Source organism: Moschus berezovskii, chromosome 7 (assembly GCF_049115385.1).
Source record: "Moschus berezovskii isolate FMDL1 chromosome 7, NW_MosBer_1.0, whole genome shotgun sequence".
In the NCBI taxonomy this organism is placed as follows: domain Eukaryota; kingdom Metazoa; phylum Chordata; class Mammalia; order Artiodactyla; family Moschidae; genus Moschus; species Moschus berezovskii.
In genome coordinates, this window is record NC_142466.1 from 33,632,960 (window position 1) to 33,649,309 (window position 16,350).

Below are 16,350 nucleotides of genomic sequence, written 5' to 3' on the forward strand. Positions count from 1 at the left end.
TGCGGAGGCTAAAATTCCAATAGTAACTTTCAGTTTTACTGCCTTGAAAAAGTTCAGGACAAAGTTTGAGTCTACCACTGTAGCTAGAAAGAAGGGAAATTCTAGAAGGGTAACACTCAAAACTAGGACTGATACCCTAAGTACTGACACACAACAAAGACTCTGAGCAATCCAGATAAGATTAAAAGAATTTAAAAACAATTTAACTGTTTCCATCTGAAGGAAATCAGGGCTTGGTGGTTAACTTATTTAAATTCTAAGAGAAAGAGAGGAAAGGAGGCAGCTGGAGGGAAGAAATTTCAGAACTTATGAGTACTGTAATATGTCAGAAAGCAGAATTTCTATAAAATATGTTACTATGTAATTAAATAATCCAAAATTGTTAGACACAGATAAAACATTAATATATGACCTGTATTTAAAGCAAAGAAAAATCACCAAGTAGTTAAATCCAAGAAGAATCAAAAGATATAATTAAAAATATGATTTTAAAGAATCTACTTTAACTATTATAATAGGGACCAAAAGAAAAAAAATGTGCTTGTAAGATTAAACAAATAGGAAAACTTCACAGATACATATATAATATAGTAATGAATCAAATGAAAATTCTAGAACTGAAATGTACAGTATTTATAGAATAATTAACAGAAAAGACCTATAGAAAAATTGGAGATGAAAGAAATGTCAGTTAACTTGAATAAAAATTAATATAAATTAACTAAAGAACACAGAGTGGGAGATTTTAAAAAATGAAGACGAGACTCATCAGTCTTTGGGGTAATGTTGAAAAGTCTTACATAAGTAAAATGGGAATCTTCAAAAGGAAAAGAGAGAGGTCAGAAAAATGTCAAAAATTTCCCCAACTCAGTAAAAAAAAAAAAGTATTATTTACAGAAGTCAAGAAGCTCATCAAACTTCAAGAAGGATGACCACAATGAAAATCATACTTGGGAACATCAGAGTTAAAATGCTTAATATCAAAAGTTAAATATTGAGGGGAAAAAATCCAGACAAAACTAACACATAACACTTAACTGTTGGTAACAAGGAAACAAATCCCCAGTTACATTGTCAGAAACACTCGAGTCCAGAATACAGAAAGTGACATTTTAAAACTGCTTTAAATTATATAAACAGTCAATTAACCCAGAAAAATAGGAAGGAAATAGGAACAGAGGAACCAATAAACAGAACAAATGGAATACAAATGGTAAGATGGTACACCTAAACACAACCATATAAATAATCATGTTAAATTTAAATGCATTAACATTGCAATGAAAAAGAAATTGCTAGAATGAATAGAAACAGGATCTAACTATGTACACTTTAAATATTAAGACACCTATGGATGGAAATTTACAGAATGGGAAAAGGTAAAAAGTGAAAGCGAAGTGGCTCAGTCATGTCTGACTCTGCAACCCCATGGACTGCAGCCCACCAAGCTCCTCTGTCCATGGGAAAAGGTATACTACCATGGAAAATGTAACCATTAAAGAGACTGATTGATTAAATTAACATCATAAAATTTGATTTCAAGTCAACAGAGTATTATTATAGTTAAAAGTAACATTTTACAATAGCAAAGGACTCAATTAATTAGAAAGACATGACAATTATAAATATGTACGTCCCTAGTAAAACAGCTTCAAACAGCTACATGAAGCAAATGTTGACAAAATTAAAGAGAAAAACAATCCTACTGTAAGATTTTCTCTCAGCAACTGACAGAAAGGCTGCTTTAAAACCGAAGGATAAAAATCACTAAATACATAAGATCTGAACACTACCAACCACAATGACATAATTAATACTGATATTGAAGGGAAAAACAAGCCAAGAGCTGCAAATCACATATTATTTTCAGGTATCAACAGTAAGTTCATCAAAACTATATGCTGGGACATACAAGTCTCAATAAATTTCTAAATACAATAATACTGTAGAGTACTATCGTGATGGATAGGGAGGCCTGGCGTGCTGTGATTCATGGGGTCGCGGAGAGTCGGACACAACTGAGCAACTGAACTGAACTGAACTGAACTGAACTATCTCTGAACATAATAGAAGTATATTTGAAGTGAATAAAAATAAGATATACAAGGAGAAAAACACATTAGTTCAAAAGTAAAAAATATATCTCCTAATACCTAAAGGGGCAAAAAGAAAATCACAAGGGAAACTAGAAACATTTCTAACTGAATATTTATTTGTAAAACTGACAAGCTAATACTAAGAGCAAGGATATACAGAGCATTCTTTAAAAAGAACAGTGACTTACACTACATTTCATGAGGTAAAAAATCATATATTACTGGGTATTTTCCTGGACTCTTTTCTGTTTTATCAATTATTTTGTCAATCTTCATGTGAACACCACATCCACCCACCATCTTGATTTTTTAGCTTGATAAATATGTCTCAAAGTTGGGTAGTATAAGTCCAACTTTATTTTTTATTATACTAATTTTGTTCTTTTAGTCCCCTTGCATTTTCTTATTAATTCTAGTCTTGGCTTGTACTTATCTAGAAAATATAGCCTCCTGGAATTTTTATTGTGATTACATAATAGATCAATTGGGGGAGAACTGATAGCTGTCCACTTATACATGTCTTATAATTTCACTCTGGTATGTTTTGTACTTTTCACTGTACAGGTCTGGGGCACATTTTGTCAAATTCATCCCTAATTATTACACAGGCTTTGATGTTATTATAAACGGTCTTCTTAAATTTTAATTTCTAATTATTTGTCTCTAATATTTAGGTATATAATTGAGTTCTGTAAATTGATGTTTATCTTGCAAACACCACTAAATTTACTTACTATTTCTAGGAGCTTCATCATAGACTCAGTAGGCTTTCTATACGGATGCTCAGGTTCTGTGAATAAAAAGAGTTTTACTTCCTTATTTCTAATTAGTATGATTTTATTTGTTTCTTGCCTTATTGTACTAGTTAGAATCTCCAGTGTAATGTGGAATATAATTGACTTGTTCCTTATGTAAGAAGGAAAGCATTCATTATTCAGTAAGAAAGAAATAGTCTTAAACTCTTCTAATAAAGTGAAAAAGAGAACATTTTGTAATTCACATTAAGATACCAGCACCACCTTAATATCAAAATCTAACATGAAACATTCAAGAAAGGAAAAGCCCAATATCCCTCATAAATACAGATGCAAGAATCCTAACAAAAATATTAGCAAACTGAATCCAGCAATATGAAAATAATAAAATATTACAATGAAGTTAGGTTTATTTCAAAAGTACAAAACTGAATTAATAATTGAAAAACAATAAATGTAATTAACCACCTAACAATACATAAGAAAAGCCTTAGCATCACTGTAAAAGATCCACTGTAACACATTTATCCCACTGTTCACTGCAGCACTATTTACAATAACTAGAACATGGAAGCAACGTAGATGTCCATGGATAGATGAATGGATAAGGAAGTTGTGGGCCATACACACAATGGAATATTACTCAGCCATAAAAAGGAACACATTTGAGTCAGTTCTAATGAGGTAGATGAACCTAAAACCTATTATACAGAGTAAAGTGAGGCAGAAAGAGAAAGATAAACACTGTATTCTAACACATATATACGGAATCTAGAAAAATGGTACTGATGAATTTATTTATAGGGCAACAGTGGAGAAACAGACATACAAAATAGACTTATGGACATGGGGAGAGGGGAGGGGAGGGTGAGATGTATGGAGAGAGTAACATGGAAACTTACATTACCATATGTAAAATAGATAGCCAACAGGAATTTGCTGTATGGCTCAGGAAACTCAAACAGGGGCTCTGTATAAACCTAGAGGGGTGGGATGGGGAGGTAGATGGGAGGGAGGTTCAAAAGGGAGGGGATATATATATGGCTATGACTGATTCATGTTGAGGTTTGACAGAAAACAGCAAAATTCTGCAAAGCAATTATCCTTCAATAAAAAATATTTTTTTAAAAAAGATGCACTCTATGCAATCAATACCTGTTCATGAAAAGATTCTATCAAACTATGAAAGACAGGAACTTCCTAATGTGATAAAGGATATTTGCAAAAAACCCACAGCATATAAAGTATTTAAAGGTGAAATACTATCAAGTTTAAAAAATAAGCAAAATTAATCAATGATGACAGCAGTAAAAACAGTGGTTATGTTGTAGGGGTTGCTACTTATTATGAACATTATGGAAGCTTATTGAATATTGGTAATATTCTATTTCTTGATCTGAATAGTATTATAGGGATGTGTTCATTTGTGAAATGTCACTGAGTTAAACACTTAAGGTTTGTACTTTATTGTTTGTATGTTCAGTTCAGTTCAGTCGCTCACTAGTGTCCAACTCTTTGCGACCCCATGAATCACAGCACGCCAGGCCTCCCTGTCCATCACCAACTCCACGAGTTCACTCAAACTCATGCCCATCGAGTCAGTGATGCCATCCAGCCATCTCATTCTCTGTCGTCCCCTTCTCCTCCTGCCCCCAATCCCTCCCAGCATCAGAGTCTTTTCCAGTGAGTCAACTCTTCGCATGAGGTGGCCAAAGTATTGGTGTTTCAGCTTTAGCATCAGTCCTTCCAATGAACACCCAGGACTGATCCCTTCAATAAAACTGTTTACAAAAAATCTCAACAGTGTTTTCAAGAAACTATAAATTATCCTTAAAGATATATTTAAGTGCTAAGTGACAACATGGCCAAGACACTTTAAAGAATAGTAAGTAAGTAGATCTATCAAATATAAAGACTTACTATGAAGCTATGCTAATTAAGATGTGGCACTGTCTGAGAATACAGAGAAAACAGTCTAGAAAGAAAGTTTAAATAAAATAAAATATTCAATGAAATTAAATAAAATATAGGATATATGATAGAGGCAGCCCAACACTACACAGGAAAAAAAGGGATCATCCAGTGGGTTGATCCAGTGGCTATTACTTGGGAAAAAATAAATAAATAAAATGCATCCTTACCTTAAACTATACAAGAAACACAATTCCAAATGATTTATAAATATAAATGACATAAGCCAAGCTTTACAACTTTTTGAAGAAAAGAGAGATACAAATAGTTCTGTATCTGGAGTAGGAAAGGATTTCTTAAATGAGCACTAACAATAAAATATTACTTTTTCTAAATTAAAATTAAGAAGTTCTGTTCATGTATGACATGTTAAAGAAAATGAAAAGACAACGTACACACTAAGAGAAGACAGTTGCCACACATTTAACCTACTAGAAATTGTTATCAAAAACATTTAAAGAATATTTAAAAATTAGTAAGAAAAAACCCAATAGAAGAATGGATAAAAGACAAAAATAGACACTTTGCAGAAGAGGGCACACACTTGGCTAGTAATCACAAAAATATGCTTTATCAGTGATAAATACATGATTATAAAAATAATATTCAGTTCAGTTCAGTTCAGTTGCTCAGTCGTGTCCGACTCTCCACGACCCCATGAATCACAGCACGCCAGGCCTCCCTGTCCATCACCAACTCCCGGAGTTCACTCAAACTCATGTCCATCGAGTTAGTGATGCCATCCAGCCATCTCATTCTCTGTCATCCCCTTCTCCTGCCCCCAACCTTTCCCAGCATCAGAGTCTTTTCCAGTGAGTCAACTCTTCGCATGAGGTGGCCAAAGTATTGCAGTTTCAGCTTTTGCATCAGTCCCTCCAATGAACACCCAGGATTGATCTCCTTTAAAATGGACTGGTTGGATCTCCTTGCAATACAAGGAACTCTCAAGAGTCTTCTCCAGCACCACAGTTCAAAAACATCAATTCTTCGGCGAATTCAGCAGCTGTCAACAAACTAAGTCTGACAATACCAAGTGGTAAGGATGAAAATTAACCAAATACATTATTGGTATAAGTAAAATGGATGAAAAACACTTTGAAAAATAAGTGACCAGCATTTTGTGAAAGTAACATTTTCATACCCTAAACCTAGAATTTCTACTCTGAGAAACTTATTTCACAAAAATGTTGCATGTGTATGCTAAGAACCACGTACAAAAATGTCAAATTGCAGCATTATTCATAATACCAAAAAACTGGAAATAACCCTAATACTCATCTACAAATGAATGGCTAAGTTGTTATGATACAATCACAGACAGTATTTTATAGCAGTAAAAATAAATGAATAGTTATACTAAACATCATCAGTTCAGTTCAGTTCAGTCACTCAGTTGTGTCCGACTCTTCGCGACCCCATGAATCACAGCATGCCAGGCCTCCATGTCCATCACCAACTCCCGGAGTTCACCCAAATTCATGTCCATCGAGTCGGTGATGCCATCCAGCCATCTCATTCTCTGTCGTCCCCGTCTCCTCTCACCCCCAATCCCTCCTAGCATCAGAGTCTTTTAGAGTGAGTCAACTCGTCGCATGAGGTGGCCAAAGTGTTGAGGTTTCAGCTTTAGCATCAGTCCTTCCAATGAACACCCAGGATTGATCTCCTCTAGAATGGACTGGTTGGATCTCCTTGCAGTCCAAGGGACTCTCAAGAGTAGCATCAATTCTTCAGTGATCAGCTTTCTTCACAGTCCAACTCTCACATCCATACATGACCACAGGAAAAACCATAGCCTTGACTAGACGGACCTCGGTTGGCAAAGTAATGTCTATGCTTTTTAATATGCTATCTAGGTTGGTCATAACTTTCCTTCCAAGGAGCAAGCGTCTTTTAATTTCCTGGCTGCAATCAGCATCTGCAGTGATTTTGGAGCCCAAAAAAATAAAGTCTGACACTCTTTCCACTGTTTCCCCATCTATTTGCCATGAAGTGATGGGACCAGATGCCATGATCTTCGTTTTCTGAATGTTGAGCTTCAAGCCAAACTTTTCACTCTCCTCTTTCACTTTAATCAAAGGACTTTTGAGTTCGTCTTGACTTTCTGCCATAATGGTGGTATCATCTGCATATCTGAGGTTATTGATATTTCTCCCAGCAATCTTGATTCCAGCTTGTGCTTCTTTCAGCCCAGCGTTCCTCATGATGTACTCTGCATAGAAGTTAAATAAGCAGGGTGACAATATACAACCTTGACGTACTCCTTTTCCTATTTGGAACCAGTCTGTTGTTCCATGTCCAGTTCTAACTGTTGCTTCCTGACCTGCATACAGGTTCCTCAAGAGGCAGGTCAGGTAGTCTGGTATTCCCATCTCTTTCAGAATGTTCCACAGTTTATTGTGATCCACACAGACAAAGGCTTTGGCACAGTCAGTGAAGCAGAAATTGATGTTTTTCTGGAACTCTCTTGCTTTCTCCATGACCCAGCGGATGTTGGCAATTTGATCTCTGGTGCCTCTGCCTTTTCTAAAACCTGCTTGAACATCTGGGAGTTCACGGTTCACATACTGCTGAAGCCTGGCTTCAAGAATTTTGAGCATGACTTTACTAGCGTGTGAGATGAGTGCAATTGTGCGGTAGTTTGAGCATTCTTTGGCATTGCCTTTCTTTGGGATTGGAATGAAGAGTGACCTTTTCCAGTCCTGTGGCCACTGCTGAGTTTTCCAAATTTGCTTGCATATTGAGTGAAGCACTTTCACAGCATCATCTTTCAGGATTTGAAATAGCTCAATTGGAATTCCATCACCTCCACTAGCTTTGTTCACAGTGATGATCTCTAAGGCCCACTTGACTTCACATTCCAAGATGTCTGGCTCCTGGTGAGTGATCACACCATCGTGATTATCTTCATGGTGAAGATCTTTTTTGTACAGTTGGTCTGTGTATTCTTGACACCTCTTCTTAATATCTTCTGCTTCTGTTAGGTCCATTATCATTTCTGTCCTTTATCGAGCCCATCTTTGCATGAAATGTTCCCTTGATATCTTTAATTTTCTTGAAAAGATCTCTTGTTTTCCCCATTCTGTTGTTTTCCTCTATTTCTTTGCATTGATCACTGAGGAAGGCTTTCTTATCTCTCCTTGCTATTCTTTGGAACGCTGCATTCAGATGCTCATAGCTTTGCTTTTCTCCTTTGCTTTTCGCTTCTCTTCTTTTCACAGCTATTTGTAAGACCTCCTCAGACAGCCATTTCACTCTTTTGCATTTCTTTCCCATGGGGATGGTCTTGGTCCCTGTCTCCTGTACAATGTCACGAACCTGCATCCAGAGTTCATCAGGCACTCTATCTATCAGATCTAGTCCCTTAAATCTATTTCTTACTTCCACTGTATAATCATAAGGGATTTGATTGAGGTCATATCTGAATGGTCTAGTGGTTTTCCCTACTTTCTTCAATTTAAGTCTGAATTTGGCAATAAGGAGTTCATGATCTGAGCCACAGTCAGCTCCTGGTCTTGTTTTTGCTGACTGTATAGAGCTTCTCCATCTTTGGCTGCAAAGAACATAATCAATCTGAATTCGGAATCTTAATACAGTGATAAGTGAAAATTGCCAAAACCCAGGAAACAGCACAATTTAATACATTTTTATAAATGGCAAAACAGCCATATTTTACCTCCTCATAAAATTTTATGGATAAAACTTTATAAAAAATAATCAAAATGACAAATAGTTCAGTAGTTACCTCTGGTGACAGAATCACGGTACCAGTAAAGGGTGAAGGATACAAGTAGATATAAGCTATCAGTAATTTCCTACCCTTGGATTAGTTGGTAGGACCAAGGGTAATTAAAAAAGTGACAATTAAAATAAATATACATATAACATAATACTGTGTCATGATATAAATTTTATGATTAATCCAATTCTGTGCACCTGATGTCCAAAAAATACAATATAATACAATACAAATTTTAAAACTGCTTATTAGCAAGACAAAATATGCTGGGTTGAAAAACTATTGTTAAAGGATCACCAATAAACTTTAAAGCTTCCAATTTATAACTGTGTTAATTTCATTTCTTTAAATTCTAAAATTATAAGGAATGCTGAGTGCATTAAATAAACAGGAGGATGATTTTTTAATAATACATATTTAGAGCTGAAAGTTACCTTGAAAATTATCTGAAAGAGGTACCTCTGGATATTTTCTGTACAACAAGCTCTGTGTTTGACATGCATTATCTCATTAATCCTCACAAGACTCTATGACAAACCATCAATATCAATATTTTATCTGCAAAGAGACTTTGGCTTAAAGGGTTAAGAAATGAGTTCAAGTTCACAAAGCTCACAGGCAGAGCTACAATTTGATCCCAGGTTTATTTGAATTCTAAACCTGCTTATTTATCTGTACATTTGTACTACCTCACTTAATTGGACAGGAAATAGAAGGGTCAACTGATCTGCCAAAAATCATATATCAAGGTACTGACAGAATTGAGACTAAATGGTATTAACTTGTTGGGAAGATCCTCTGGAGAAGGGAAAGGCTACCCACTCCAGTATTCTGGTCTGGAGAATTCCATGGACTGTATAGTCTATGGGGTTGCAAAGAGTTGGACACGACTGAGCGACTTTCACAGTACTCACTCACTCACCACACACCAGGAATTAAGGCAGGTACTTTTATGAGACTTCCAGATTTTCATTCCATTACCTCATTCAATAAAAAGTCTCAAAATGGGCATGACCTATTAATTTCCTTTTCATTATCATATATCAGCCAAATGTTTCAGCCCAATAACTCTACCAGATACACCCTGTATTTCAACATGAATCCACACCATATAAAATATTCATTTCTACAGAGTACGATAAAAGCACAATGGAAATCTGCCACATATATTCTAATGTATGCAAATTTATTTAACTTTTGTGTTTCAGTCAATTGTAGTAAATACTTTAATATGATATTATACTGAGAAACATTTTTAGAAAATATCTCTCACCTGTTCTGAGCGGTCTGAATCACATTCTCGAGGTGAAGGATAGAGTGCTTCTTGTGACTGCTGAAGCTTTTCTTTTAATTTAGCATTTTCTTGCTCTTTTTGAAATAGCTGATCCTGAAGAGTAACAACACTTTGTCGGAGCATAGCTTCACTTGATTTTGTGGTTTCAAAACAAATATGTAACTCATTGTAAAGCTGTTTTAAAAAATATATCCAAATTTATAAATAATCAATAAATACATCTATATATATACAAACATATTCATACATATGTCTATATATGTCACACTCCTTGCCCTCAAGTTATCTTAATAGTCTAAGAGGAAAAACAATATATAAACAAATGGGAAACCAAATAATACAACCCCATGCCAATATAAAACTCTGCTGCTGCTGCTGCTGCTAAGTCACTTCAGTCGTGTCCGACTCTGTGCGACCCCACAGACGGAAGCCCACCAGGCTCCCCCATCCCTGGGATTCTCCAGGCAAGAACACTGGAGTGGGTTGCCATTTCCTTCTATAAAACTCTAATTGATGTTAAAAAGATGGTATGTTTTACTAGCTAGTTGTAATATAGGCATATAAACATTTTAAGCTAGGCATATTAATCTTCATGACAAAGAACGGAATTGAACTGAGCCGTAATGATATTATAGACACTGAATGAAAACAAAAAAGTCATTCTAAAGATAGAATAAATGCTAAAAAAAAAAATGTACAGTGGTAGGAAGAAACAGAAAGGGAAAGTAAGTTGTATTAGCCTAACTGGATTCAAAATATACATTTGAAAGAAAAAAATAAACTTTCATTGAGAGTTCATTAAAGTTGACTGATATATCCCCCTTTAGTAAAACTAGCATCTGCTGCTAAAGTAGAGGAGGAGCAGAAGGAATAATAGGAGACAAAGCCAGCCAATGAGATTGTAGATGGACTGCAAAGACTCTTGAATGCCAGAATAAGTAAGATAGATTTGTTCCTGCAGAAAACAGGAAATCACTGAAGACCTTGATCAGAGTGATAAAAATAGAATCAGTGTTCCAAAGGGATGACAGACAATTTTAAAATTTTTTAATTCAAGGCAACATGAATTAAATAAATTTATATTGAGGGTTTATTACAACTGTGAGACAGTATAAGGTATATACCTGGTGGCATAAAGAGTCATGATGGTAAACAATGGTATTCCTCCAATATAAAAGAACTTACTTGGTGATGAAAATCCTAACTTATGATTGTGATTTAATGATATATAATTTAATTTGCAGTAGCTGATTCTTATTTTTTCAAAATCTGGGTGTGTGTGTGTATGTGTGTATATATACATGTACATATTTGCTGATGACACTGGGAATGTGACCCAAGAATTATATCTGCTTTAAAATAAAAAGTAGGGCTAACAGTGAGTCAGTGAGGTTATAACAAAAGCAAAATCCCCAAAAACAGAATTTCAAAATTATGTTAATACAGTAGTTTTTTAGGTTTGCTTATCCAGTTGAAGACAGGGAGAATCTTAGACTAGTTGGCCTTGCTTCATGTGAAGAAATTTAACTACAGAAAAGTTGGCAGAATATTTTGTTTGTATGCAATAGTTTACTTTTTTAAGTTTAAAAGAAAAGATTTGTGAAATCTTTTTTAAATGCTTTTCTTCAGATATATACTTTGTCATAAAAAATAAGACCCTCCAAATCACTCCTCTGATATACAATTAGTTCAATATATTTTTTATTTTCTGTAAAGATTATACCTTTATATTAATATAAATATTTTAAATAACCCATTTCACATTACAGTCAGTCTAAAATAATTTTATAAAGAAAGGGTTGTCTTTATGATTTATAAAGTATTGCAGGATAAAAATTTGTACTTTCCCTTCCAATTACCTTTATACCAGGAAATATGTCCAATGTCCTTTCCACAGCTGATACCATCGGATATTCTAGAAGGGAAGAAACAGTAGGAACCTGACAGCTTTGAGGAATGATGGAGGGATCAGATTGGGCCTTATAGTGACCTACCTGTGCTGTGTTGCTGCTTCCATGGTTGAGTTCAGGGTAGAAAAGAAAAAAGCAAAATCTAAAGACAAGAACTAAGTTGACCAGAAAGAACTGAAGCTAGGATGAGGGCCCAATAGCATACAGAGTTACTTATTCACTTAAAGATTATTTAACCCCTTTCCCTCTTATTTCTATGCTTTATCAATACTAACCAGTTTTTACCTAATCAGCACAACTTTTTGGAGGAAAATAACAGGACATAATATTACTTTAAAACATACAGTTTCAAACTATACCTCAGTAAAATTCTACTAAGAATCCACAGATTTCAAATATTTAAGAACCTCAGGAACGTCAGTTAGGATTGGCAACAGTTTCCATCCCACTGCCCAAGGTGAGGCATAATGATGGCGTGTCATCAGGAAGGAGGACAAGTTGACTTGCTGTCTGGAAACGTGGCGTCCTCTCCTCTTGCATGTTATGACTTAAGACCTTCCTTCACAGATGTAAGGCCCCTAGGCCTATTCCTTCATGGAGAAAAGCTCTGTCTTCATGTCTCTTGTCTCTTCTCTCCTTTCTTGCTTCCACAAAACTGAAGACTAACAGCTCTCCTCTTGTGTTTGCTATTTGGCTCTCTCAGCCATTAAATTTACACAATTGTACTTCCTATTCAGAAGCTGCCCCAGCTTGATCTCATATGACTGGGTGGGTTACTCTAGACACAAAGGCAAGCTCTACATTCTCTGAAAATATCCATCCTCCCTAGCAGCAGGTGAAAAAAAAAAAAAAACTTTTAAGAACCTGAAACAGATGATCTAGACCAGACTTACTCCAGGAATTGGGACAAACTCTATTATTCCCTAATTCTTACTCAAAATACACATCTCCTACTTGCCCTTTTCTTGATGGCACTTCACTTGCTTAATAGCAAAAAGATGGATCAGCTCTGGACTTTGAGTAGAGAGCCATTTTTAATTCTAGTCTCCAGTCCACCAGTAAACGTGGCCAGAAAAGCCTTCAAGGAGGCTGTCTATTTTTATTTCTAAAGTGTCTTTGGTGACAAAGCCTCAGGATGACAGAATGTTTGTTTCCCTAGGAGATCCTGCCAAAAGGCAGAGGTTTAGGATGTTTTGGTCCCATTGTTAGACACCATCTTACTCTCAACCCATTAGTAACAGCAGAGTGAGTAAAAAAACTGTTCTCAAGTGAGTAAATTAGCTAACACAAAAAATGCATTCATCTGCATAGGTTTTAGAATCCTGATAGGCATCTTTTTTCTCTATTAGCAATCACAATCACTTTCAGAAGTTTCCAGAGAGGCACTTTTCTCTATAATACTTTCCTCTAATAGTCCAAAAAGCTGGAATAGATCAGAATCTTTGGGAAGATTCTTGCCTATAAATATTTAATCATAGATTCCCATATGTACTTTAGAAGTATCAATCATTATAATACATAACAATTTACTACACTTACTGTTCTCCACGTTCTTTTTTGCTGAAGAAATTAAAGTGAAAAAACATTAACAGGATCACTAGAGGACATAAAGTAAGTTACCTCAGAGACAGCACCCTACACCCCAAGCCCTTTAATTTTCAGGTGCTTAGACTGAAGTACTCATCCTCTCGTATTTTCATTAGTGTTGAGGAACAAGATCATATATTATTTACCTTAAACATTTTGGAAATGTATAAGCTTTGGGACCCAATGATAAAATTTCAAGAAGAAGAGTTTCCACATTATTGAGTAAGTATACTATTTGCTATTCTGACTGAGACAATAAATTTTACAAGTGAAAACTATATCTGTTTATAGCACAAAATAAGAAGAAAAGAATATGATTTAACATGCAGTGTATATAACCTAACTCTTTATTTTCCTGGACTGATATTAGCTCATTACTCATGTCATGTAATTATCATTAAATAGAATAAAAACTGATAAAATATATATTCAGTACCTCCAAACATATTAGATGACCAGGAAGATGAAAATGTTGATATAATTTTCATCTATATTTAAATCATATACACACATATATAGATACATGACATGCAAAGGCAGGAAAACTATTAAAACTTATATAAATGGTTATAGCATGCTCAAAGGAAGAAAACCTACTAGCTTATTTTTATTTCTCCTGATGGGTGTTCTCTTCAAGGGAAGCCCCCACATTATGTGTTAGGTAAATCTGTGTATGAGACTAATGATTTGTTATGGAGACCTCATGAAAAACCTCTTTCCTGGGCTCAAAAATTTTTTATTTTCTCTTCTAACTTTTGTCTCCCTTCTTCATTCCACTTATCCTATCACTGCAGACAATTGTTGTCTCAGATAATAAAATAAATACTATGATATAAATCACCTTAATAAGTGAGAAAAAAGGAACGAAACTGAGAGGGGAAAAAGAAAGGAGAATTAAGAGAACAGAGGAAACAGCGAAGCTCCATTAGAAACAGAAATTTAAGAAGACATAACTCTTAAAGAAGTAAACTTAGGAGAAACTGGAGATAAACTATTAATGTAGTATCTTTCTGAATTCAACTCACCTGAGTCTTACAGCTAGGTCCAATTAATTTATGTGAAAACATATTTACAAATCTTAATTTGTAAGTAAACAATTTCCATTCATTCTCCAGGCAAGAACACTGGAGTGGGTTGCCATTTCCTTCTCCAATAAAAATAATACTAAGGGCTCTTTTTACAGAGGATGGTAATAGGCTAGGCTCCCCTTTCATTAAAAAGAATTCAATGGAATTTTTTTGAATAACATTTAACTTAGATTGCAAGACAAATTCTCCAACATTAAAAGATATTAATCACTGAAAGAATTTTGAGTAGAACGAATAATGCAAGCTTATAAAATCCATTACAGACTCTTTAAGGACAAAACCACATTATTCTATGTGTAACAATATTCTATAGGCTTTATAATACAGTTTAACATTCTGAGTTCTGGACTCAAAATTAGCTAGATTTGAATTCTGCCACTGATAGCTGTTTGACTTTAGACAATACTCTAAGATTCAGTTACTAGATCTATTTTTTTAAAAAGGATACCTATAGTAATATACCACACAGGGTGGGTGTGAGGCTTAAATAGTGAGGCAAAAGCCATTTTCCCAGTGGCTGATATACAGTAAGCTCAATAAATGTTAACCATTATTAATATATTGTTGCTGGAGGTGACTTACATTCATACCTCAGCTTAAATAATATATTTGCCTCCATGCAAATATTCATAAAAAAAACATATTTCCATCACATCTCTCATTATTATAGATAATGATTCTTGGTGAGGACAATCATAATCCTGCGGGGAAGGTATATGTGGTTTCAAAAGTAGGCCAGATCAAAGTTCAGGTTATGACATATATTCCAAATAGGAATATAGAAGCTCTACCTCTCCAAATTTAAAAGCACTGACTAACTAGGAAATTTATGGCTTTGGCCATAGTTCACACAGAAGAGTTATGAGAAATCTGTCTCACTGATGTCTTATCTTCTCAAAATAAACATCATTGATATCACTTCATCAAGGAGAGTTCTTTTCTATCCCTAAACTAATAACCTACCCCAGGTATGTTCCAATTCTTCCTATTATTATTAGAATATGTATCATTATTATACTTCCTATTTAATGTCTGTTATCAAACAGATTTAAGCTATGAGAGGTTAAGAATAAAAACAGTAAAAAGGTCATCTATGCAGATAACTGGGGAAAGAGATTTCAGGCAATGGAACAACATAAAAAGACCTTAAAGGTAAAGAACACTTGGTATGTTCAGGCGAAAAAACAAAGTTAAACGTGGTCAAAGTGGAGAGATTAAGAAGAGAAAGTAAAGAGGAGATCATAGAGATGAATGCAGAGCCAGATCATGTAGCATCACAGGGTGTAGTAAGAATTTGGATTTTACTTTCAATCAGACAGGAAACCAATAGATAGAGTTTAAGAGAGGACTGACTTGATTTGACTAACCAAGTTTCAGCAAGGACATTCTGGCATTTATGCCAAGAATGAACTCAAAGTGTGTAAGGTCAGGAGCAAAGAAACAAAGCAGAAAACTATTACAATCATTCAGGAAATACAAGTTAAGTGGTCATAGCAGGAACAGGGGGAAGTGGTAGGAAGGATTCCAGACACACTTTGAAGGCAGAGCAGACAATAGTTTAGTTTTGAACATGTGAAGTTTGAGATGCCTATTAGACATCAAGTTAAAAGATGCAGCAGGATATTAGATGTACTCTTTCCTAGAGTTCATGGAAGAAATCCAGAGTAGGCAATCAAAACTAAGAGTCATCAGCATAGAGCAGTGTGATTTTTAAAGTCCAGGTGAGTGGATAAAATCACCTTGGGTATGAATTTAAACAGGAGGGAAAAAAAGGATCTTAAGATTTTGACTTGGAATATTTTAACATTTCAAGGACAGGGTGAATAGGGAAGACTAGAAAGAAACAGAAAAGGAACAGTTAGACATTGAAGGAACAAAACCACACAACTGTGATGTGTTTTCTGGCAGGAGAA

At 35.0% G+C, this 16,350-nt stretch overlaps 1 protein-coding gene across 1 annotated transcript in view; it reads right to left on the bottom strand.

Annotated features, from left to right (window-relative positions):
• The window catches only part of CNTLN (centlein), a 341,044-nt gene that overhangs the window by 183,753 nt on the left and 140,941 nt on the right, over nt 1–16,350 (bottom strand). Inside the window, exon 8 of the mRNA XM_055428174.2 lies at nt 9,832–10,026. Coding sequence (XP_055284149.2) covers nt 9,832–10,026 — 195 coding nt within the window. The remainder of the gene's footprint in view (nt 1–9,831; nt 10,027–16,350) is intronic.